Raw genomic sequence first — 25,362 nt, 5'->3', positions numbered from 1 at the left:
TTTTAACAAAAAAGTGAATTCTTGGGCTTTTTTGATATGCTGAATCTAAACATGTACTTAGATTTTTGATTATGGGCCCAGTTTTCAAGTTGGTTCAAATCAGGATCCAAAATTATTATATTAAGTATTGTGTAATAGCAAGAAATTTTCAATTGCACAGTATTCAGCAATTGCAAGAAATCTTCAATTGCACAGTATTGTGCAATAGCAAATATTTTCAATTGCACAGTATTGCGCAATAGCAAGAAATATCTAATTGCACAATATTGTGCAATAGCAAGAAATTTTCAATTGATTGGAGTTATCTTTCTTTGTCCAGAATAGTAGTTGAATCAACTTAAATCATTGTTTTATACAATATACAATGTATATTCACTTTTACTACCAACTGATAAATTAAAACAATCTTTACCATTCAGTGATAACAAGCACCTTTTGTTACATTTTAATATTTTATGATGTATTTAAATGAGTAGTCATTGTTTCAAACTGCATTAGAAATTTGAATTGAGATCAGTTTTGGAAAAAGGGAAAGGGGGGTGTGAAAAAAAATGGGGGGAAGAGGGGGTTAAATTTTTCTCATTTCAGATTTCATAAATAAAAAGAAAATTTCTTCAAACATTTTTTGAGAGGATTTATATTCAACAGCATAGTGAATTGCTCAAAGGCAAAAAAAATATTTGAAGTTCATTAGACCACATTCATTCTGTGTCCGAAACCTATGCTGTGTCAACTATTTAATTACAATCCAAATTTAGAGCTGAATCCAGCTTGAATGTTGTGTCCATACTTGCCCCAACCGTTCAGGGTTTGACCTCTGCGGTCGTATAAAGCTGCGCCCTGCGGAGCATCTGCTTTTTTTTTTATCCTACATTGATCTTTTGATGTTGTCCCTTAATCAAGCGACATTTCTTTTATTAAAGAGGATGCGATTTTATGTATTTCTTTTGTTTTTGCAAACTTAATGCAGTAACAAATTGCATCATGTTTCAGTTCATAATAAGGTCAATGATATCCTGAAACAGTCATAACACACTACTTTTTTTCTGTATGACATTAAGTTTCTGAAAATGTTAATTAATAATCATTATTTTTTACTTCTATTAGATCCTGATAAATAGAAGAGTCATACATATTATGATATCTCCTTTTTAATTTTGATGTTATTTGACCAATCCAATAAAGCAACTTCTGTTTAATTTCTTCTAATGATTTTTTTGTCTTTGTGCCAAGTTCTCTCAAATAAATCCACATCTCAGCTGATGAGCTAGCCAATCTGATCTGAAACCAGGTTCAACCCATCATTTTTTCTTAAAATGTCCTGTACCAAATCAGGACAATGATAATTGCTATCTTACAGTTCGTTTCTGTGTGTGTAGCATTGTTTTGGATTTATTGTCCAACTTCAGTATTTCTGTTGTTTCGTTGTTTTTCCTCATACATATGATGTGTTTCCGTCAGGTTTAGTTTGTAACCCGGATGTGTTTTCTCTCAATCGATTTATGACTTTCGAAAAACGGTATACTACCGTTGCCTTTATTGATAACAAAAGGTGCATATACAAACATGTAAATTCATTACATTAAAGGAATTTATTTAAGGAATGACTAATATTTGTTTCTGTCTATGAAGAAATAACATAAAAAAATGTGCTGCAGACTCAAAAACCTGCGTATGAATTTCCATTCATTGCGATGTATTTGACAATTTATTGTAGTATAAGACAAAGTCAGCATTAATATTGCTATTCAAATGTATATTTGATTATTATGATATTAAAGATTATTTGAGAGAGAAAAAAATTATTTCAAGCATCCAAATCCATATATATATTATTATATATTATCGTCTTATTTCTACTAAGGATTTTGGAAAAGAATTGTTTAAAAATTTGATGATCATGAGGTATATTTATTAATTGTAACAGTGCTTTGAACTATCCTTCATTAATAACACGAGGTAGCCCTTAAATTGGTTCTTTGCGTCTTTTGTATTTTTTTTTCTGAAAAGTGAATTAATTTCACAAAGTTTAAATTTTGGGATATCTAGCACCAACTTTATAAGCAATGATTTAATTTGTTTTTTTAACTCACCTGACCCTATAGGCCATTTAAGCTTTTGACATAACCTGATATCTATTTTCGTTTGTAGTAAACAATTTTAAGATCTTCTCCTATGAAACCGCTGAACTAATTTCAATCAAACTGCTAGCTATTGTGTTTTGTTTTGTTTTTTTCGATCAAGTTACCTGGGTGCCGTGGTTAAAAATACAACAGAAGAATAAAAACTGTATTATATCATGAAAACCGTTAGAGATAGAGGAAATCTGACAGCGAAGTTTAACGTGTTCAAATGGCTAGTTCTACCTGTTTGCATTTTTACAAAAACCGTCTTATGACTTCCGAAGGAGTTATTGCTTTAAAAACTATGATATTGCTCTTATTTTACCAATCATAACTCATACGTAGAAACACCAAATAGCAAAAAGGATCATCATTACAAGATCTACCAAAAAGCCACTATGACAGAAACCTTGCATGACCCCTTACAGAGTTATTGTGCTTGGAAGACGATTTTGGAATAAATTTTTATCGAGTCTGCGACGTTTGTCGCAGAAAGCTTGACATAGGCGAATTGATCCGGCTGCGGCGTTAACTAACTTTTTTATTAATAAGAAGGGGGAAGATTCATACTGTGTATATAGATATAATGAAGTTTCTGTCTGTCTATTGCTTTTGACCTCATTTTCGTGGTTCAGTACAAAATGTCAAGATTTTGTTATGTTAATTTCTCACTTATAATGAGTAGTAGGAAAACTATATTTGGTATGTGCACGTTCCTAATGCCCATCACAGTTTTCACTTGACCTCGACCTCATTTCATGGATCAGTGAGCAAGGTTGAGTTTTGATGGTCAAGTCCATATCACAGATATTATGAGCTATAGCCTTATAACTAGTATATTTTGTGTAAGGAAGGATTGTAAGGTGTACATGTCCAACTATCAGGTTACATCTTACCTTGAACTCATTTTCATGGTTCAGAGGTTATAATTAAGTGTTTGTGTTTTGGACTTTTTCTAATATTATTTGCAATATGTCAACTGAATAAGGTGTATGGGAACATTTTTTGATGTACATGTCAGTCTCGCAGGTTTTATTTGACCGTGACCTCATTCTCACGGTTCAGTATTAAGTTTTTATAAGACCGCAAAAATTTTAATTTTTTGTTCGTATATTGCTATCACGTTGGCGTCGTCGTCTGCGTCGTCGTCGTCGTCGTCGTCCGAATACTTTTAGTTTTCGCACTCTAACTTCAGTAAAAGTGAATAGAAATCAATGAAATTTTAACACAAGGTTTATGACCACAAAAGGAAGCTTGGGATTGAGTTTGGGAGTTTTGGTCCCAACATTTTAGGAATTAGGGGCCAAAAAGGGCCCAAATAAGCATTTTCTTGGTTTTCGCACTATAACTTTAGTTTAAGTGAATAGAAATCTATGAAATTTTGACACAAGGTTTATGACCACAAAAGGAAGGTTGGGATTGATTTTGGGAGTTTTAGTTCCAACAGTTTAGGAATTAAGGGCCAAAAAAGGGCCCAAATAAGCATTATTCTTGGTTTTCGCACAATAACTTTAGTATAAGTAAATAGAAATCAATGAAATTTTAACACAAGGTTTATGACCATGAAAGGAAGGTTGGGATTGATTTTTGGAGTTGAGGTCACAACAGTTTATGAATTAGGGGCCAAAAAGGGGCACAAATAAGCATTATTTTTTGTTTTTGCACCATAACTTTAGTATAAGTATATATATAGAAATCTATGAAATTTAAACACAAGGTTTATGACCATAAAAGGAAGGTTGGGTTTGATTTTGGGAGTTTTGGTCCTAACAGTTTAGGAATAAGGGGCCCAAAGGGTCCAAAATTGAACTTTGTGTGATTTCATCAAAAATTGAATAATTGGGGTTCTTTGATATGCCGAATCTAACTATGTATGCAGATTCTTATTTTTTGGTCCCGTTTTCAAATTGGTCTACATTAAGGTCCAAAGGGTCCAAAATTAAACTTAGTTTGATTTTAACAAAAATTGAATCCTTGGGGTTCTTTGATATGCTGAATTTAGAAATGTACTTAGATTTTTGATTATTGGCCTAGTTTTTAAGTTGGTCCAAATGGGGGTCCAAAATTAAACTTTGTTTGATTTCATCAAAAATTGAATAAATGGGTTCTTTGATATGCCAAATCTAACTGTGTATGTAGATTCTTAATTTTTGGTCCAGTTTTCAAATTGGTCTACATTAAGGTCCAAAGGGTCCAAAATTAAACTAAGTTTGATTTTAACAAAAATTAAATTCTTGGGCTTATTTGATATGCTTTATCTAAAGATGTACTTTGATTTTTATTATGGGCCCAGTTTTCAAGTTGGTTCAAATCAGGATTCCATATCAAGAATTGTGCAATAGCAAGAAATTTTCAATTGCACAGTATTGCACAATAGCAAGAAATATCTAATTGCACAATATTGTGCAATAGCAATTAATTTTCAATTGGAGTTATCTTTCTTTGTATAGAATAGTAGTTGATAATATATGTTGGAAATTTGCCAGACATGATTATGATGTCATTTTCTATTTTTATTTGCCAATAACTTTATGTAAATAACTTCATTGGAAATTTGCCAATATAAAATGTTGCTGATGAAGCTTTTTTCCTTATCTTATCTAAAATGTTTTTAGATAATGTATGTTGGACATTTGCCAGACATGACTATGATGTCACTTTCTATTTATATTTGCCAATAACTTTATGTAAATAACTTCATTGGAAATTTGCCAATATAAAATGTTGCTGATGAAGTTTTTTTTATTGTTTTATACAATAAACAATGTATATTCACTTTTACTACCAACCAATCTTTACCATTCAGTGATAACAAGCACTTTATTTTACATTTTAATATTTTATGATGTATTTAAAAGAGTAGTTATTGTTGCAAACTCCATTAGAAATTTGAATTGATATCAGTTTTGGAAAAAGGGAAACGGGGATGTGAAAAAAAGGGGGGGTTAAATTTTTCTCATTTCAGATTTCATAAATAAAAAGAAAATTTCTTCAAACATTTTTTGAGAGGATTAATATTCAACATCATAGTGAATTGCTCAAAGGCAAAAAAAAACTTTTAAGTTCATTAGACCACATTCATTCTGTGTCAGAAACTTATGCTGTGTCAACTATTTAATTTTAGATTTAAAAAGTTTGAAGAAGAAATCTTTAGTTGATTTGTAAAATCTTGACATTTGTTTTGTGTAAAAAAAAAACCATGTAATGTCAAAAATTTGATCACAATCCAAATTCAGAGCTGTATTAGGCTTGAATGTTTTGTCCATACTTGCCCCAACTGTTCAGGGTTCGACCTCTGCGGTCGTATAAAGCTGCGCCTTGCGGAGCACCTGGTTGTGTTTTGGTCTGTTTTTCTTAAACTTTAAGCAATATGTCATCTATATTTGTTGTATGGAAGGATTGTAATCTGTACATGTCTGCCTGGCATGGTTAATCTGATCTTGATATTTAGGTCTATCAACATAATATTAATGGTTAGTGTAGAAGGCTAGAAATTGTGTGTGCACAGCCACTCTTGAGTTTATTCACCTGGCCAAAAAAAAAAATGTAAACATTTGCCATCATTTGGCGTCCGTTTGTCGTTGTAAACCCCTTGTTACAAAACCTTCTCTGAAAATACTGGGCTAAATTCTACCAAAATGTTGTATAAAGGGATTTGATCCATCAACAAACATGACTGGCCAGTACTGTTCTTAAAAATTTAAGTATATATGTAATTGCAGTAGTTAGTATTAGTAGCGTATATACATAAAGCTAAAGCATGTAGAACAAATATGATGGGGTGAAAAATATCACCAGGTCAAGGTCAATTTTATGAAATTTTCGGAATTAGAGCAACCCTTTTGGTGTTATTGCCTATGAAATGTTTTTTTTGCTAAATTTCACATTTTTTTCAATACTATTGATTTTTACAATATAAGCTTATAAACTAATAAGAAATAATCGCTTCAGTACATCCCATTATCACTATACAAAAACTATCAACAATTACTTTTCCCTTATAAACTTATAACAACAAGCGTAATCTGTATCCAGAGGAAGTGGCGTCAACAATGTATATGATTAGGTCAGTATGCAGGGAGCCAAAAGTCGTGGTAGGTCAATGATATTTGATATGCAGTTGTAATAGCATTTACACACCTTATGTCTATAGAGATTGTTGCTTTTGTACCTTCAGTTGTGGTTCTCCGTCTTTGAATATTTTGTATAATTTACAAGTTATTTTTTTTTTTATTTCAATTTCATCATTTGATTTTAGATCACACATATTTGATTTCTTTTTTCTATGGATTTCTCCACTCCAGAAAGTGGGACGACGAGCGATTTGAAAATTGTAATAAAAAAAAATCCTTAAAGTTTTTCAAAAACACCTAAGGTAATATATTCTTGAGATAGAAAAGCCATACTATTTCAAACGTTCAAAGTTTTGTAAACAGTTAATTTATGATTATGAATAAAAATTTCACCAGCAGTGGCATCGACCAAGTGGTTGTAATTAAACTCATTATATTAACCATAATTGCAATTTTATATTTGCGCCAGACGCGCTTTTCGTAGACAAAAGACTCATCAGTAACTCTCGAATCAAATATATCAAAAAGGCCAAATGAAGTACGAATTTGAAGAGCATTGAGGTATATATAAAAAAGAAGATGCGATATGATTGCCAATGAGACAACTGTCCACAAGAGACCAAAATGACACATACATTGACAACTATAGGTCACCGTACGGCCTTCAACAATGAGCAAAGACCATACCGCATAGTCAGCTATAAAAGGCCCCGATATGACAATGTAAAACAATTCAAACGAGAAAACTAACGGCCTTATGTATATGAATAATGAACGAAAAACAAACACATATTAAACAAACGACAACCACTGACTTACAGGCTCCTGACTTGGAACAGGCACATACATAAATTATGTGAAGGGGTTAAACATGTAAGTGCGATCCCAACCCTCCCCTAATCTGGGACAGTGGTATAACAGTTAAACATGAGAATAAACTATACAAATCAGTTGAAAAAGGCTTAACTCATCAGATGAACAAAAATACAAATGGACGTGGCCGGGTACTTATACATACCGACAACAAAAAGACACTAGGAACAGATCTGAGAGTACTCGCAATTATCTGACAGCTAGTTCGAAGCCACTAACAACTAATAAAAAAATCATGCATCTTATACTAAACTATTAATCCGTACACATCCAACATCCAATGGATTTAGTGTAAAGACGTCATAAACAGTCAGAGAAGAACATGACCTTGTGCAATGCCAAGTTACAGGTATCGACAGATTGTAGATCCATGAACATGTATATGTATATAACATACTAGTAATATTTAGTTTGCTTTTAATTTACTGATAAAAAAATCAATATTTATACCAATAAAAACAATATTCAATGATCTTATTACAGTCTCAAAATAATTTTAACCCTTCGTGAACCTTCTCCTTTTGTCCCATATCTGTCTTTTGAAGCTAACTTAATTCTATTGGTTTTGCACATTGTTGAAGGCCGTATTGTTACCTATACGCATTATTTCATTTGAATCTGTTAGAAAGTTATCACAAAGGAATACCACATCTTATTTTCATTAAAAAGAAAGACCTAAAACTTTCTGTCATTTGGGGTTTTTTTTAGTTTTTTTTTAGATGGTTTGTAAGAATATACCGATGCTAAATTACATACTATTGAGTTTACTATATAGTTTCATCTTCCCCTTACGTAAAAAAAATATTATGCTAGCATGAGCAACACGGCGGTTGCCACATGTGGAGCAGAATATGTATCAAGTCAGGAATATATCAGTTGTTATCGTTTCTGAGCATGCTGCATTGGCCTTTGTTTTTGTTGCACTTCAGTATTTCTGATACTCCGTTGTTTTCCTCTTCTAGTTGATGTGCTTCACTCTGTTTCAGTCTTTAATCCGGATATGTTTTCTCTCAATCGATCAATGACTATTAAGAAGCAGTATACCACTGTTGCCTTTATTAACCATCCCCGAGTACATAAGATCACCCTTAGTTTTTAGTGTCGTATGTGTTGCTCAGTATACAGTTTTTTGTGTTGTATATTAGTAGTCAGTTGTTTGTCTGTTTGTCTTTATCTTTTTATTTTGTCCTATACCAGTTTGTTTTTTACTTCTGGGTTTGAATGTCCCTTTGGTATCTTTTACCTCTTTTTTTTATAACACGGAATGAATGCATGCATTATTTTATTTACAAAAAGCTATTGAAAGCGTATATTACAAAATCTGACGCATCAGTAACATTGTCAGTTTGTTTCACATTCGTTTGATAATTGATTGTAATGATCAGATTTTCAGCATTTTTGTTGACCACGTTAAAATTCGTTGTACTATTCATGCATTGACGACTTAATGCCGACAATCAGCGATATTCTCTACTTGCGCTTTGTTAATGTCTTAATACTCTGAATTAACTCTGTCACGTGTTTGTTTTAGTTATACATAATCTGTACATTATTTGTAACGCATAAATTCATACTCTTCTTGCAATTCACTAAATAATTTATTGAATATCACATAGAGAAAAAAAATAAGCAATACTATGTCATGCAGTCAATTGATAACCTTTAAAATAATTAAGACTTGTGTATCATTCTACTTCCCAATTATAACATTAACAATTTTTTTTTTAGATCATTCTCCAATCACACAGAGGGTCATATGTGTTTAATTTATATATACATAATAAAAAAATAATAAATAGATCAATAATTTATTACTTAATATATTTCTAATCTCTTAGCGGCTGCATCAAAGCCAATTACAATAACGACAGCGTATTCCATAAAAAATATATAACGCCCTGTCAAACGAATTATGCCTGTAATCTGTTATTAATATCTCTTATTATCACGAAAGTTTTTATTTTAAGATGCCAATGACTTTAATTTTCCGCGCCAATTGGTCAAAATCACTCGGTGGCACATTATGCCAACACTTTGTTTCTCGTGATCGGAAAGGAAATGATCAGATGTAATATAAATCAGTAGTCTTCTCTATACCTTATGTTCCTTGTTTGTCGACTAGCTTGCTGCTTGTGTATATTCTGAGCTGCCGAATTTTATTAAACAAATATGTACAAACATGTCACAATACACATAACAAATTGTGTCAATCATAATGACTTCAAATATCTACTACTAATATATAAATGTTTCGTGGCCGTCCAGGAAAAACTACTTTTAGAAACCTGTGTCCGTTTGCCAGATTCCAAGCGAAACCCCAAGTGTTGGACCGCACTTGATATAAGAATGTTCAAAAAAACATTTAAGAAAACATTTAAAAACAAAGAATCTGCTATCAGTCAAAAGACTGCGGCTAAATGAAAAATAATTTGAAGACAGAAATGAGTCTGAAATAACCAAATCCGATTACGTTTGTATAGCCATACCACCTATATATATATAACGAAAAGTTTTAACTGCTTATTTGAACATACTTATATATAAAAAAAAAAACATTTAAAGAACGTTTCTTAACGTACAGGTTAAAAAATTTGATGTTCACTCAAGCAAAGCAGGGCTAGAAATGACCATATATACACCTATCATTTAACACAATAATTTTTCCCGCCCAAAAAATTCATACGCCTTCGAACTACTACGTGAGAAGACAATTAATTCCCGTTACACTACGTGCCACGGAAATTATGAATTTCAACGAAAGACTTAAAACGAATACAAGTACAAAATTAGAAAATTTCTGACACAAGGACGAAGTTTTAAGCTGTCTCTGACAACTTTAGGAATCTGCCATCGGATTTTGAAACTGCATTATCTTACACATTCTGCACATAGATGAACACGTTTGATTTATATCTTTATATACTCCAGTGTCAGACTAAATATCAAACATTCATTCCGGCAGACCTACTTGCATATACATGGATTATTACCATGTACGCTACAGTTAATTATCCTAAAATCTTTCATGTAAAGAATTGTTTTTGGATTTTGAACATTCTCTAAAATTCCAAAGATTTGATTAACTTAAATTGTATTTTTGATTAACTTCCTCCAATGTTTGTAGTTCCAGAGTATCTTTAGTGTTTTGTAAATTCAGTGTAAGTCTATGATACAGTTTTTTGGCTCTATCCATTTCATTGCTCTGGCATATGCATTTTATGTAACAGTATGGATGCTTTTTTCTCGTATTTGTTTAGCTTTTCCTTGATAAGTTCATGGTCTGTCAAATTTGAACACAATGTCTCCAATGTTTTTGCGGCCTCATCATAATCTTCTATGCATTCACAAAATTCGCCGACACTAAACTGTAAGCCTTGGAAGCATGTTCTGTCTTCCATTGAAGGTAGCGACTGTTGCAATCGAGCTACGCATTCTTTTCCTTTGGTAATAACTTCTTTCTTTTCGGTCTCGTTTTGCGCAAATTGTAGCATGTGCTTATAGCACCGAATTAACTGTTTTAACCAAATTGCTTGACAATGGTCATCCGTTCTGGTATCAGTCTTGAAAATTCCAAACATAAAATATCTTCTATCCTCTTGTAGCATTGCTTCACATCGGCTTGCTACCTTTTGGAAGGCAATCATTTTGTGTTGTTTCAGATTGGAATGATCATCAATGCACTGTTGTAATGTACCACTGCGCTCTGTAAGCATAGCATACAAACATTCCCATTGTTGGAACTTGTTTGTAATTGTCTGGGCCAGATGATAGGAAATGTGAAAATAACTGCAAAAAATCCTGGCTTTAATAACATCAACAGGTGTTATCAAGTAAAATATTCTTCTGCCATGTGTGTAAAATGTAGACAATAAGAGTTCATAAAGAAATAAATGTGTCATATCCTTTTCTGGCATTTTCTGAAGCCATACATTTCATTTCATCAAATAAATGTTTAGCCTTTTCTTGACAAAACCTGTCTAGCATGTCAATACTTTCCACTCGCCCACATTCGTCCTTTAAATCATTTTCAAATGCTTCCTGGTCTACATTCAATAAAACAAAGCAATATGATTTTGCCATGTCGGAATGGTGTGCAGCAACATTCAAAATGCCATCGAAATTGTAGGTATATCCAACCAAATCATGCACGTATATAACAGACATCAGAAACTCCAGGTCTTGTCGTAATATTTTATCTTTCTTGAATAATTCATCAGCATGGATGAGAGCTGATCTGGCATGTTGAACCATCATTTTATTCCTTCTGAAATCTGTTTTACTTCTATTGTCTTTATCCATGACATGCATGAATGCTCTCAATAATTGCTTCAATAAAATTCTATCCTGTGTTTGAAATTTCGTATTCAGTACTTCTTTTTGTTGTTCAGAAAAAATCTTGAGTGCGCTTACTACGGCATAATGGGTACTTAAAACTCTGTCATCATCTTTTCCTTCAATTTTTCCAAAGGAAAATTTTCGTAATGCTTGAATGAAATTGTTAGTTTCAATAGCATAATTTGTCTCGGGACTATCAGATCCAAAAAAATCAAAAAGAAGTAATGGAATTTCTTCAATTTCAAGATATTGGAGACTAAGTATCATGTCAAAAACCTTTTGAGTCTCCGCATTTTCGAGAACATCTATGAACTGAATGAGTGCTTTAAAAAGGGTTTTATTGTTTAATACCGAGGGATCATCTGCAATACAATGATTGTCCTCTATTTTTCGCAGTTCTTTAGTTTCGCAAAGTTTATTAAATTTTCCTGGTGAAATACTTGTATGATGCATATATGTTCTAGCACAGTAAAGACCCAAAGGAAGGAATCCGTACTTAAAACCAAGTTTGATGTACTCGTCTTTGTCCTCGTTTGTCGGCTCTATTCCTCCAGAAAGAAAATCAACTGCTTCCTCTGAAGTGAATCCGTTTATATCGATAATTTTGCAATCATCGAATAAAGGCTGGAATGTAGTTATGATAATTTGTATATGCTGGTGGGTCCTACATTCTCGTATGAAATTCTGGAGGCAACGGCAAGAATCCTGTAACAAATCATCTAAAATCAGTAAATGAATTGCTTCTTTTCTTGACGTGAGTATTTGTAAAATCGCTTGTCCTAAGTCTTCAATGAACGCTTGAGGTGGTTTGCTTTCATCCATTTCTACTCTTATATCATGTATGGTACAAAAGTATCTTAATGAAGTCTGCAAAGATGTCAAATCTTTACAGTTTAGTTTCCAAACTATACTTGAAGCGTTATTCTCCTTGAATTCACATGCATATTTTAATGCCATCTGTGACTTTCCAGACCCGAGCAACCCTGCAAAAAACCAATATTTGATATGCAATGTTCTCCGTTGTAAACAATGTACAAAACTTATCTTATCTTTTATTCTAAAAAATGTATTACTTCATTTCTAAAGCAATGTCTATATTTGTAAATAAAAGTATACGCATATATCAAGTAGTTATCAGAAGTACCAGGATTATAATATATTACGAAAGACGCGCGTTTCGTCTTCATAAGACTAATCAGTGACGCTCAGATCAAAATAGTTATAAAGCCAAACAAGTATAAAGTGGAAGAGCATTGAGGATCAAAAATTCAAAAATAGTTGTTCTAAATACGACTAAGGTAATCTATTCCTGGGATAAGAAACCTTAGTTTTTCGAAATATTTTAAGTTTTCTCAACAGGAAATTTATTACAATGACCATATAATTGATATTTATGTCCATTCCGAAGTGCTGACTACTGGGCTGGTGATACCCTCCGGGACGAAACGTCCACCAGCAGTGGCATCGACCCAGTGGTATCAATAGTTATCAAAGGTACCAGGATTATAATTTAAGGTGGGTAATCAACACTATTTATTGTAATAACATTTCAAAATAATTTCATATTTGGAAATGTATCTCCCTCATGCAATACATTGGTTCCTAGTCTCGGTTTAGCTTTACTTCTGTTTTTTCCAGTTTTGTCAGCCCTTCGACGTTGTATTATGTTTTGGATTGTAGATAGTTAGGCCTCAAGTTAGGCCTCGGAATGTGCATCTGGGCAGTAAAATTGGTACCGCTAATGGTTATATCGAAATATCAATTGACAAGAGACGTACAACGATATAGTAAAAATAATGGACGAACAGACACAAAAAAAATGGTCAAAGAAAACAAGGCAAACATTACATAACAAAACACTCCACAGAAAACAAAGAACTGCGGAACAGGAACCTTCCAAAACACGAGGGTGAACTTTCTTAAAACACGAGAAGTTAATAGTCGTTTATATTCGTTAATTGGGATACTTTCCGTTGCATATTCTCATGTCTAACCCAAATGAAATTACTAAAGCCCAAAAACCATTGGTCTATGAAATTATGCAAAGCACTGAAACATAACCTTATGTGAAATTTAGATGTAGTTGATGATGAAATGATATTCAAGAAAAATATACCTTTAAACTAGAGGTATGTATGATTTTAGTCATTTTTGATACATGTATTTGATTTATTATATTACTGGTATTTAATAAAACTTAGTTCCAAATGGAAAAGTTGAAATCATCCCTTCGTAAATTTTACGTACGCCTTCACGGGTTGGTTGACCGTCATGGAATATCCATTTCACAGACGATATCGGATATGTTTCTTATGTCATAACGACAATACCGTTCCCTTTCCCGATTGTGACCTACCGAATATATTTAACGAGTTTGTAATACCACGTGTAACACGATGGGTGCCACATGGGGAGTAAGATCTACTAGGAGCACCTGGGATCACCCCCAGATTTTGGTGGGGTTCGTGTTGCTTAGCCTTTAGTTTTCTTTGCTGTGTGTTTGCCTGTTTGTCCTTTTATTTTTTAGCCATGGCGTTTTCAATCTATTTTCGATTTATGAATTTGACTGCTCCTTTGATAGCTTTCGTTCTCCTTTTATAAATCATAAATTATGAGTTACTCTTATCATATGGTATTCGGGTTATATAATTGACTTTCCTCAAACGAATGGGAAGCAACAACATTCCTAACTTGGTACAGGCATAAAAGCCATTTCGTTATGTAGAAAATGTTTTATTAAACCTCGTTTTGTAGATATCTTAATCTCTCACATGTATGACAATAACATAAATTTACATTATATTGACCACAAAGTATGACAAAAATAAACAGACATGATAAATGTAAAAAAACAGTCAACATTGTGTTAGAATCGATCTCAATCACTATTAAAAGACAACTATGTCAAAAAAGAACAACAAAATGACATATCTAAGACACTCTATAGACAAAGCACGTAAGTAACAATAAAAAAAACAGAAATACAATAATGCCCAAAGTACAATAACACAATGGTGGAATGTATAAATATCAAGCCACGCCAAAAGGATTTTACCAAACATGGACTAAACAGTATAGTTAAAAATTATACAAAGACAAATAAAAAAACACTATCAAATGTTATCAAGGTAGATAGCATCGTCAGTTCCTATGATAAATTCTTCAAGACCATCATATATCATTTGTTAAGTTGATAAGGAACATTAAGAAACCAGGTCTTGGTATTTTCCGATGAACTTTCATTTAGAAAAACACGAGACGTTCGTCGACATAAACCTGGTTTATCAACTTTCTGTCAAGATACAAGTGATGTTTTATAAAGTCTTAGCAGCAGCTGCTAGCTCTTGAATACCAAATGAGTTGGAAAATGTATATTGATACTAAGGTTGGGGGCGGGAATTTATAATTACAAAATAAAAATGTCTCTTTTGTCAAAGGTAATCACATTCTGCGAAAATACTTATTTGATTCCTACTGCAACAAAAGTGTTCATAGATATTCCACCTAGTGTTTTTTGTTAAAACAAAGATTTAAGATGATCTATTCACCTTTAACATCATGTAGAAAAAATACATGGGGATGTCTGCTACGTCTGACCAGTTTAAAATTAAGAAAAGAAAATCATGGTAAGTAATAAAAGTATCAATTTTTCATGTTATGAGAGCTTTTAGCACCAAATAATGTATTACTTGGATTCATTTATTTCTGTGGGTACCAATTGTCGTGGATTGAGGAAAACTAGCATTTTCGTGGTTTTTGCAAATATCTACGTGCAAGACAAAAGAGCATTTGAAATTCCAGCTAGCTATAGAGGAACAAAAGGATGTAGAATAAAATATCAGGTCCTATGGCTACGGCACGAATAACTCGGCATTGCAAACCAACATATACATAGTTTAGGGTTTAGGATCTTGACCACTTACTTACAAGACATAAGAACCTTCCCAAATGGCAAGGGTTGGGTGACCCCTAGGGACTAACCTTTAATTTCATTTAATGTGCATTATCATTTAGAACATTTTCAATTTTTAAAGTTGAATCACTATTTTTTTTCAAGTTATAATCATTCAAAAATTAAAAAAAATTAAATCCCATAGGGTTCACCTCCTTCATTTTTGCCCCTCAAAAAATGGAAGAATAAAAATGATAATAACAATGAAACAGAGGAAAATTAATATGTCACCTGACATTGTCGATCCGGTGACATGATAATGAGAACTGACCAAAAACAATTAGTCTTCCCAATCTTCGTTTTTGACACTTAACAAATCATACCTAGATGCTACATGCATACACGTATATCCTCTAAAATTAGAAGTTTTCAATTTTCAACTACAAAATAACCGATCAACAGATACAACAACAGTACTTGAGGTTAAAACGATTAGCTAATTTTGAAAAGGCGAACGAACAAAAGACAAGAAGACAATACCAGTCCTGAAAAACAACAACAACAAAAACAACAAGAGGCTGTCACAACGACAGCAAACCGGATTTATTAACATTTATTTGTGTCCTGTCAATATCACAAGAACCATTACTGATGAATGGTGAAAGTGAAAATCGTCAATATCAAATTTGACCTCCATTTTGTCATCAGTATCAACATATTAAAATTTGAAAAGCTTAGATTGAATGGTTCATGAGTAAATGCAACAACCTGAATGGAAACGCCATTTTACGATCTTTCAAGAACCATAACTCCTGAACGGTAAAAGTCAAAATCGTCATTATTGAACTTGACCTCTATTTTGTCATCAGTAACAACATATTAAAATTTCAAAAGCTTTGGTTGAATGGTTCATGAGAAAATGCACGGACACGACGGGAAAAACCATTTTTCAATCTTTCAAGAAACATAACTCCTGAACGGTAAAAGTCAAAATCGTCATTATTGAACTTGACCTCCATTTTGTCATCAGTAACAACATATTAAAATTTCAAAAGCTTTGGTTGAATGGTTCATGAGAAAATGCACGGACACGACGGGAAAAACCATTTTTCAATCTTTCAAGAACCATAACTCCTGAACGGTAAAAGTCAAAATCGTCATTATTGAACTTGACCTCCATTTTGTCATCAGTAACAGCATATTAAAATTTCGGAAGCTTTGATAGAACAGTTAATGCATAAATGCACGGACACGACTGGAAACTCCATTTTTCAATCTTTCAAGAACCATAACTCCTGAACGGTTAAAGTCAAATTCATCATTATTGAACTTGACCTCCATTCTTTCATTAGTAACAACATATTAAAATTTGGGAAGCTGTGGTAGAACAGTTCATGCGTAAATGCACGGACAACTCCATTTTTTAATCTTTCAAGAACCATAACTCCTGAACGGTAAAAGTCAAAATCGCCATTATTGAACTTGACCTTCGTATAGTTGTCAGGAATTACATATTAAAATTTTAAAAGCTTTGGTTGAACGGTTCATGAGTTAATGCACGGACAACATTTGATTGCCGCCCGCCCGCCCGCCCGCCGTACATCCCCAAATCAATAACCGACATTTTTGTCACAAAAATCCGGTTAAAAATCAAATTCAAATCTTACAACTTCAATATGATGCACCAAACCAAGGCCAAGTCATGGAAGCAGGTGCTCAGCAAGAGCCAGCACATATTGTACTAAGACAGTCACAATAGATTTCGAAAATGGGTAAATGATTCATACAGGTTATAAAAGTGCTTATTTATTCTAACGATTGAAAAAAATAATAAAAACGATTCTATATGCTTAACCATTATTTTGTCAGTACTTAGTAATGTCAGAAAAGAAGGCAGAACAATTCGAATCTTCAAATAACAAAATATTTGAATTTTTCTACTAGATTAATTTTTTTTTAAATGTTGTTGTCTCCATTTATCCTGACGCTTTCTAATCAATATATGTACTTTTATATAAAAAAAAAAAATAAGAAGATGTGGTATCATTGGCACTGAGACAATTATCCACCAAAGTTGTTTTAATCCTGACACTTGCATATGAAGTCTCAAAATCAGCAAAAAGGAAAACTGAGGAAGGGTGTTAGAGCACTGTGGAAGTCTGCTCCTGTTTGTACTAAATAAACTCATCATAGATACCAGGATAAAATTTTGCATTTACGCAAAACGCCCGTTTCGTCTAAAAAAGACGCATGATACGGTGCTTTTTTGTCCGCAATTCGCTTTTTGTCCGCTTTTGCTTTTTGTCCGATAATTTTGCTTTTTGTCCGAAACTTTTGCTTTTTGTCCGTTGCTTTTTGTCCGTTTTGCCTTTTGTCCGATTATTTTGCTTTTTGTCCGAAACTTTTGCTTTTTGTCCGTTGCTTTTTGTCCGTTTTGCCTTTTGTCCGATTATTTTCCTTTTTGTCCGAAACTTTTGCTTTTTGTCCGTTGCTTTTTGTCCGTTTTGCTTTTTGTCCGATAATTTTGCTTTATGTCCGATATAAAATGTGTATATTTTTGGCAGGTTTCATTTTGAACTTCAAAATACCATGTCCTTTTAGGAGTTAAATACAGACCATACTCACATTATAAATTATTTGTACATGAAATTTCATGTCTTTTACAATATATCGCATTACCTCTAAAATGGCTCAAAGCACTAATATCCTAGACCCGTAGGTGTTGGTCAACAGAGGGCAAGGGGAATACTCTTGTATATCCGATGGGCGTCAAGTTGGTTACCTATTCCCTATTCCCTATTCGTTACCTATTCCCTATTCCCTATTCGTTGCCTATTCGTTACCTATTCCCTATTCCCTATTCGTTACCTATTCGTTATCTATTCCCTATTCCCTATTCGTTGCCTATTCGTTACCTATTCCCTATTCCCTATTCGTTACCTATTCCCTATTCCCTATTCGTTACCTATTCGTTACTTATTTGATTTTTAATATCCTTCCCCCTTTTTAATTATGGCATGGAATAGTTTAATATGGCTGCCGTTACCATGGAAACGGCACAATTGTGAAAAAAATCAGTTTTTGGTTTTTGGTAAACTGTTTGGATATGCTTCAACTCAGAATCATCATATTTTAAAACAATGTAGGTGCCCACTATATACAGGTGTTGGATGATTTTGGCGATCATTGGAACTACTATGTTGCCATGGAAACTACACCAAAATTTTCAAAATTCTAAAAATGCTCAAAACTTCATGAAACTTCACAGTAATGATGAGCAACATTGGAGTTGGCATTTCCAAAATAGGTCTTGTTACCATGGAAACCATGGCCTTTGCATGTCCACTAACTCTCTATACTCTAGTGACTGGCCTGATACTCCTGAAGCTATGCAATCAGCCTATACAAACAAACAACCAGGAAACTAGTCCAATAAACACCATTGGCAACTTACATGCAATAAAATCAGTAAACTTCTCAAACTTTAGAGAAATTGTACAACACCTTAAATCAAAAAATGTGAAAGCATCAAACCAATACCTATTCCTAATGTTACTAGCTCTTTCCGGCGACACAGAGCTAAACCCAGGACCTAGAACACCTAAATGGCCCTGTGGTACATGTGAAAAAGCAGTCACTTGGAGCCAAAAAGCTATCTGTTGCGATACATGTAACATCTGGTACCATGCAAACTGCCAAGGCATGCCATCCCTAAACTACAAATGCTTGGATTCATCAAACATATCCTGGCATTGTATACAATGTGGAATGCCTAACTTTTCATCATCAATATTCGACCTATCATCACTCGTAACATCTAATTCATTTGACCCCCTACATGACCAATCAGTGGGAAACTTTAACTTACAACCTACTGCATCCTCAACACCGAAAAAACAGGTGAACAAGAGAACTCAATGTAAAAGAGAAACACCTCTGAAAATTTTAAACATCAATTTTCAGTCACTTAAAAATAAAAGACAAGAATTACAAGAAATCTTAATATCAACTAAACCTGACATCATCATAGGTACTGAAACCTGGCTCAATAAAGACATATTATCATCTGAATTTTTCCCAATGATAGACTATACTGTATATAGGAAAGACCGACCTCTAAGCGATAAAAATCTTAGCCATGGAGGTGTACTCATTGCAGTAACAACAAACTTACTATCTGAAGAAATAAGAGATCTACAAACAGACTCAGAATCTATTTGGGTACAAATAAACATGACAAATGCCAGGAAGTTAATTGTTGGAAGTTATTATCGACCTCCATCTGATAATGGCACATCCATTGAACAGCTTAAAATCTCACTAGATCGCATAAACCAAAATACAAAATCTACAATCATTCTTGGTGGCGACTTTAATCTTGGGCACATAAACTGGGATATTCCATGCACCATCCCGAGTAAACCAGACATTAAGCTACATGAACAACTCCTAAATATTATAAATGAACATTCACTTGAGCAGATTGTAAAAAAGCCCACTAGGGGAGACAGAACACTTGATCTTATTTTCACCAACATACCAAGCATAGTCAACAAAGTGGAGACTATGCCTCCTATCGGAAATGCAGACCATGATATCGTCTATGCAGAATGTGCACTATCTCTCAAACGCAACAAGAAAATGCCACGAAAAACTTACCAGTACAGAAAAGCTAACTGGGAAAACATCAAACAAGATGTGAACAAACTCACACAAGAAATCAAAGGTCATTACCATAGTTCATCTACTGATGAACTATGGAATACATTTACAGAAAGACTACTTCAATCAGTCAAGAAAAACATCCCCCAGAAAACAATCACAAACAAGAAAAAACTACCCTGGGTTGATAAAACATTAAAAATCATGATAAACAAAGTTAAAAGACTACATAAAAAGAGCAAAAACAGTCCAGAGCAAATGAAAAAATACAAATACTTAAAAAGAACATTACAAAAAGAAATGCGTAATGCCTACTGGAATTACATTGAAAAAATGATATTTGACCTACCAGTAGATGAACCAGATGACAACATCAGAAAAAAACAACCTAAGAACTTGTTTACATACATAAAAAGTATGAAAAATGACAATACAGGCATTGCTGCACTTAGAAAAGATGGTAAACTTACTGACAATACATCTGACAAAACTAACATTCTAAATAGTCAGTTTCAAAAAGCATTTTCCGAAGAAACAACAAGTGAACCCATTCCGGATAAAGGAAAATCGAACTATCCAAAAATGAACAAGATCACCATCTCCAAGAAAGGTGTCATAAAATTACTGGACAAGATCAATCCTAACAAAGCAACTGGTCCAGATCAAATTTGCGGAACAGTACTCAAAGAACTTAGTAGTGACATTTCAACCGCAATCACCTACATCTTCCAAAAATCACTCGACACAGGAAAAATCCCAAAAGATTGGAAACATGCAAATGTCTGTCCTGTTTTTAAAAAAGGTGATAAACACAACGCAATAAATTATAGACCCATATCTCTCACATGCATACTTTGTAAGATCATGGAACACATAATAGCCAGTAGTATGATGGACCACCTAGAAAATAACAATATTTTGTACGACCTTCAACACGGATTTCGAGCAAATAGATCATGCGAAACCCAACTAGTATCCTTCATCCAAGAACTAGCAAAAAATAACAACAGTAACATCCAAACGGACATAATTGTGATGGACTTTGCCAAAGCCTTTGACAAAGTTCCTCACAAAAGACTCCTCTACAAACTAAAACATTATGGCATTGATGACAACACCTTAAAATGGATAGAAGATTTTCTCACATCTCGGACACAAACAGTGATCATTGATGGTGTTCAGTCAGACAAAATAAATGTAACATCTGGTGTTCCCCAAGGAACAGTTTTGGGTCCTATCCTTTTCCTTGTATACATAAACGACTTTAACGAATACATCAAACACAGTACCCTCAGATTATTTGCAGATGATAGCATAATTTATAAAACAATACGAAACAAAGAAGACACACAAAAACTGCAAGAAGATCTCACATCAGCTGCAAAATGGGAGAAGGACTGGCTCATGTCATTCCATCCAGACAAGTGCTCAGTCCTTCAGATAACAACTAAGAAAAACCCATTAAATTTTGACTATACTCTCCACCAACATGTACTTCAAAAAGAAACATCCACAAAATATCTGGGAATAACTATACAAACTGATCTCAAATGGAACAAACATGTAAACAATATCACAGCTGCAGCCACACAAAAGCTGAACTTTATTAAAAGGAATCTAAAAGTCAACTCAAAAACAGTCAAAGAAAAAGCATACATTGCACTAGTAAGACCAAAGCTAGAATACAGCAGCTGCGTCTGGGACCCGCACACCAAATCTCAAACACACCAACTTGAGATGGTCCAGCGCAGAGCAGCAAGGTACACCTGCAACAGATACCATAACACCAGCTCAGTCACTGAAATGCTACAAACTCTAAATTGGGCAACACTTGAGAAAAGGCGAATTAGAACCCGCATCATTTTCCTCTACAAAATTATACATCATCTTGTTGCCATATATCCGACAGACCTACTTACACAATCTGATACAAGAACACGACAACATTCACATATTTACTCTTTCAGACCCATACAAACCACTAAAGACTCATACAAGTATTCATTCTACCCTAGAACCATCTTGCAATGGAACCTTCTCCCAGTAGCTGCAGTTCAATGTACTACTCTTGAAAGCTTCCGAGAACAGATTCCAATATCTGTTCTCAATAAACATCTTAACATTTAAGTAAATTCCACAATGTATATAGTTTTAACCAAAATGTATAGTACAAAAACAGAAGAAAAAGAAGTTATAAATGTTGAAATTTTTATTTTTATTTTTGTATTTTTCACTGTAAATAAAATGTATATCCCACGCACGCGCGGCATAGTAAAATCAGTGCCCGGCACGTTATCATCAGTATGTTGATGGAGTGCTGAATTATAAAGAAGAAGAAGAAGAAGAAGAAGAAGAAACAATGCAAAAAGGTCAAAAATTTCAAAAATAAGAATTTTCAGCAAACTGGATGAAACTTTACAGGAATGGTAACTGGCATAGGCAGAGTTGGATTTTGAAGTTAGAATTTTCAAAATGGCCGCCGTAACCATGGAAACAGCAAAAATATCAAAAATTCAAAATGTTCAAACTTAATGAAACTTTGCAAAAATGTTACTAGACATCTGTAGATGCTCTCTTTGACTTTGGAATTGTCAAAATGGCTGCCGCTTACCTGGTAATAGGGGGAAGGGGTGCCTTCCGTTATTGCTAGCAATTACAAATCTAGTTGTTAATAGTCTTACATATGGTAATAGTTCTGAATTGGTTGAGGTAAAATGATCTTTTTATGACCTATTTATATGTGTTTGTGCTCAACCGATCCTTTTACTTCATGTTCGATACGCATTTGTTCCTTACTTGTTTTTTATACGTTCTACCTTTTAACTGCTTTATGTCCGTATGTTTGAAGATGGATCTTGGTTCGACGGGATGAAATCACCGTGTTAGCGCTTGCGTAAAAACGAAGATGTGGTATGATTGCCAATGAGACAACACTCCACATTAGACCAAAATGACACAGAAATTATCAACTATAGTTCACTGTACGGCCTTCAACAATGAGCATAGCCCAAACCGTGTAGTCACCTATAAAAGGCCCAGACATGACAACCTCATACAATTCAAACAACAAAACTGACGGCCGTATTTCATATACAAAAAAATAAACGGAAATATGTAACACAAAAACAAACGATAACTACTTAATTTCAGGCTCTTGTCTAGGGACAGGCACATACTTACATAATGTGGTAGAGTTAAACATGTAAGCAGGGTGTACATCGTTTCGGAGCATGCTATTACCTTGTTTAATTCGTTCCATCACTCGCTTATAATTCGCTTATAATACGTGTATCTTACGTTGCACCTTTTAAAACATGATTTTCAATTGTTTTGTTGTCTCTGGTGGAAGATTTGGGCTCTTAGAGGTGATATAACTCTATAAGTGCATTTGTATCCGTTCCAGCGGTCGGAAAATACCCTGTTAAATATTCGTTACTAATTCGCTTTTAAAAAGTTTGTTGTACGTTGCACCTTTTAGAAAAGGATTTCCAATTGTGTTCATATCTCTGGTGGTAATAATGTGTTCTTATAGATGAAATACCCCTATAAGCGCATATGTACTCGTTCCAGCGATCGGTTATTACCCTGTTACCTATTCGTTACCTATTCGTTACCTATTCACTTATAGTACATTTGTTGTACGTTGCACCTTTTAGAAAAGGATTTTCAATTAAATTCATATCTCTGGTGGTAACAATGTGTTCTTAGAGATGAAATGACCCCATTAGAGCGCATGTACCCGTTCCAGATCTCGGTAAATAACCTGTTAACTATTCGTTACTTATTCGCTTTTAATGCGCGGGGTAAACGGTGCACCTTGAAATAAATCGTTTTTTAATTGTGTTCAGGTCTCTGGTGGTAAGAATGTGTTCTTAGAGATGAAATTACCCTATTAGCGCGCATGTACCCGTTCCAGCGCTCGGTTAATACCCTGTTACCTATTCGTTACCTATTCGCTTATAATACATTTTTTTATACGTTGCACCTGTTAGAAAAGGATTTTCAATTATGTCCAGGTCTCAGGTGGTAACAATGTGTTCTTAGAGATGAAATTACCCTATTAGCGCTCATGTACCCGTTCCAGTGCTCGGTAAATAATCTTGTTACCTATTCGTTACCTATTCGCTTTTAATGCGCGGGGTATACGCTGCAACTTGAAATAAATCGTGTTTTAATTGTGTTCATGTCTGATGGTAACAATGTGTTCTTAGAGATGAAATGACAATATTAGAGCGCATGTACCCGTTCCAGCGCTCGGTTAATAACCTGTTACCTATTCGTTACTTATTCGCTTTTAATGCGCGGGGTATACGGTGCACCTTGAAATAAATCGTTTTTTAATTGTGTTCAGGTCTCTGGTGGTAAGAATGTGTTCTTAGAGATGAAATTACCCTATTAGCGCGCATGTACCCGTTCCAGCGCTCGGTTAATACCCTGTTACCTATTCGTTACATATTCGTTACCTATTCGCTTATAAGACATTTTTTTATACGTTTCACCTGTTAGAAAAGGATTTTCAATTATGTCCAGGTCTCAGGTGGTAACAATGTGTTCTTAGAGATGAAATTACCCTATTAGCGCTCATGTACCCGTTCCAGTGCTCGGTAAATAATCTTGTTACCTATTCGTTACCTATTCGCTTTTAATGCGCGGGGTATACACTGCAACTTGAAATAAATCGTGTTTTAATTGTGTTCATGTCTGATGGTAACAATGTGTTCTTAGAGATGAAATGACCCTATTAGAGCGCATGTACCCGTTCCAGCGCTCGGTTAATAACCTGTTACCTATTCGTTACTTATTCGCTTTTAATGCGCGGGGTATACGGTGCACCTTGAAATAAATCGTTTTTTAATTGTGTTCAGGTCTCTGGTGGTAAGAATGTGTTCTTAGAGATGAAATTACCCTATTAGCGCGCATGTACCCGTTCCAGCGCTCGGTTAATACCCTGTTACCTATTCGTTACCTATTCGTTACCTATTCGCTTATAATACATTTTTTTATACGTTGCACCTGTTAGAAAAGGATTTTCAATGATGTCCAGGTCTCAGGTGGTAACAATGTGTTCTTAGAGATGAAATGACCCCATTAGAGCGCATGTACCCGTTCCAGCGCTCGGTAAATAACCTGTTACCTATTCGTTACCTATTCGCTTTTAATGCGCGGGGTATACGGTGCACCTTGAAATAAATCGTTTTTTTATTGTGTTCAGGTCTCTGGTGGTAAGAATGTGTTCTTAGAGATGAAATTACCCTATTAGCGCGCATGTACCCGTTCCAGCGCTCGGTTAATACCCTGTTACCTATTCGTAACCTATTCGTTACCTATTCGCTTATAATACATTTTTTTATACGTTGCACCTGTTAGAAAAGGATTTTCAATTATGTCCAGGTCTCAGGTGGTA

The 25,362-nt window shown here is 34.1% G+C and overlaps 1 protein-coding gene across 1 annotated transcript in view; it reads right to left on the bottom strand.

The window, feature by feature from the left end:
- Nucleotides 1–8,648: 8,648 nt before the first annotated feature.
- Nucleotides 8,649–25,362, bottom strand: part of LOC139491309 (uncharacterized) — a 47,188-nt gene continuing 30,474 nt past the window's right edge. Inside the window, exon 6 of the mRNA XM_071278927.1 lies at nucleotides 8,649–12,387. Coding sequence (XP_071135028.1) covers nucleotides 10,946–12,387 — 1,442 coding nt within the window. The 3' untranslated portion in view covers nucleotides 8,649–10,945. The remainder of the gene's footprint in view (nucleotides 12,388–25,362) is intronic.

The sequence above is a fragment of the Mytilus edulis genome, chromosome 10 (genome assembly GCF_963676685.1).
Source record: "Mytilus edulis chromosome 10, xbMytEdul2.2, whole genome shotgun sequence".
Taxonomy (NCBI): domain Eukaryota; kingdom Metazoa; phylum Mollusca; class Bivalvia; order Mytilida; family Mytilidae; genus Mytilus; species Mytilus edulis.
The sequence above is the reverse complement of the archived record's forward strand: the minus strand, read 5'-3'. Positions and strand labels throughout refer to the sequence as shown.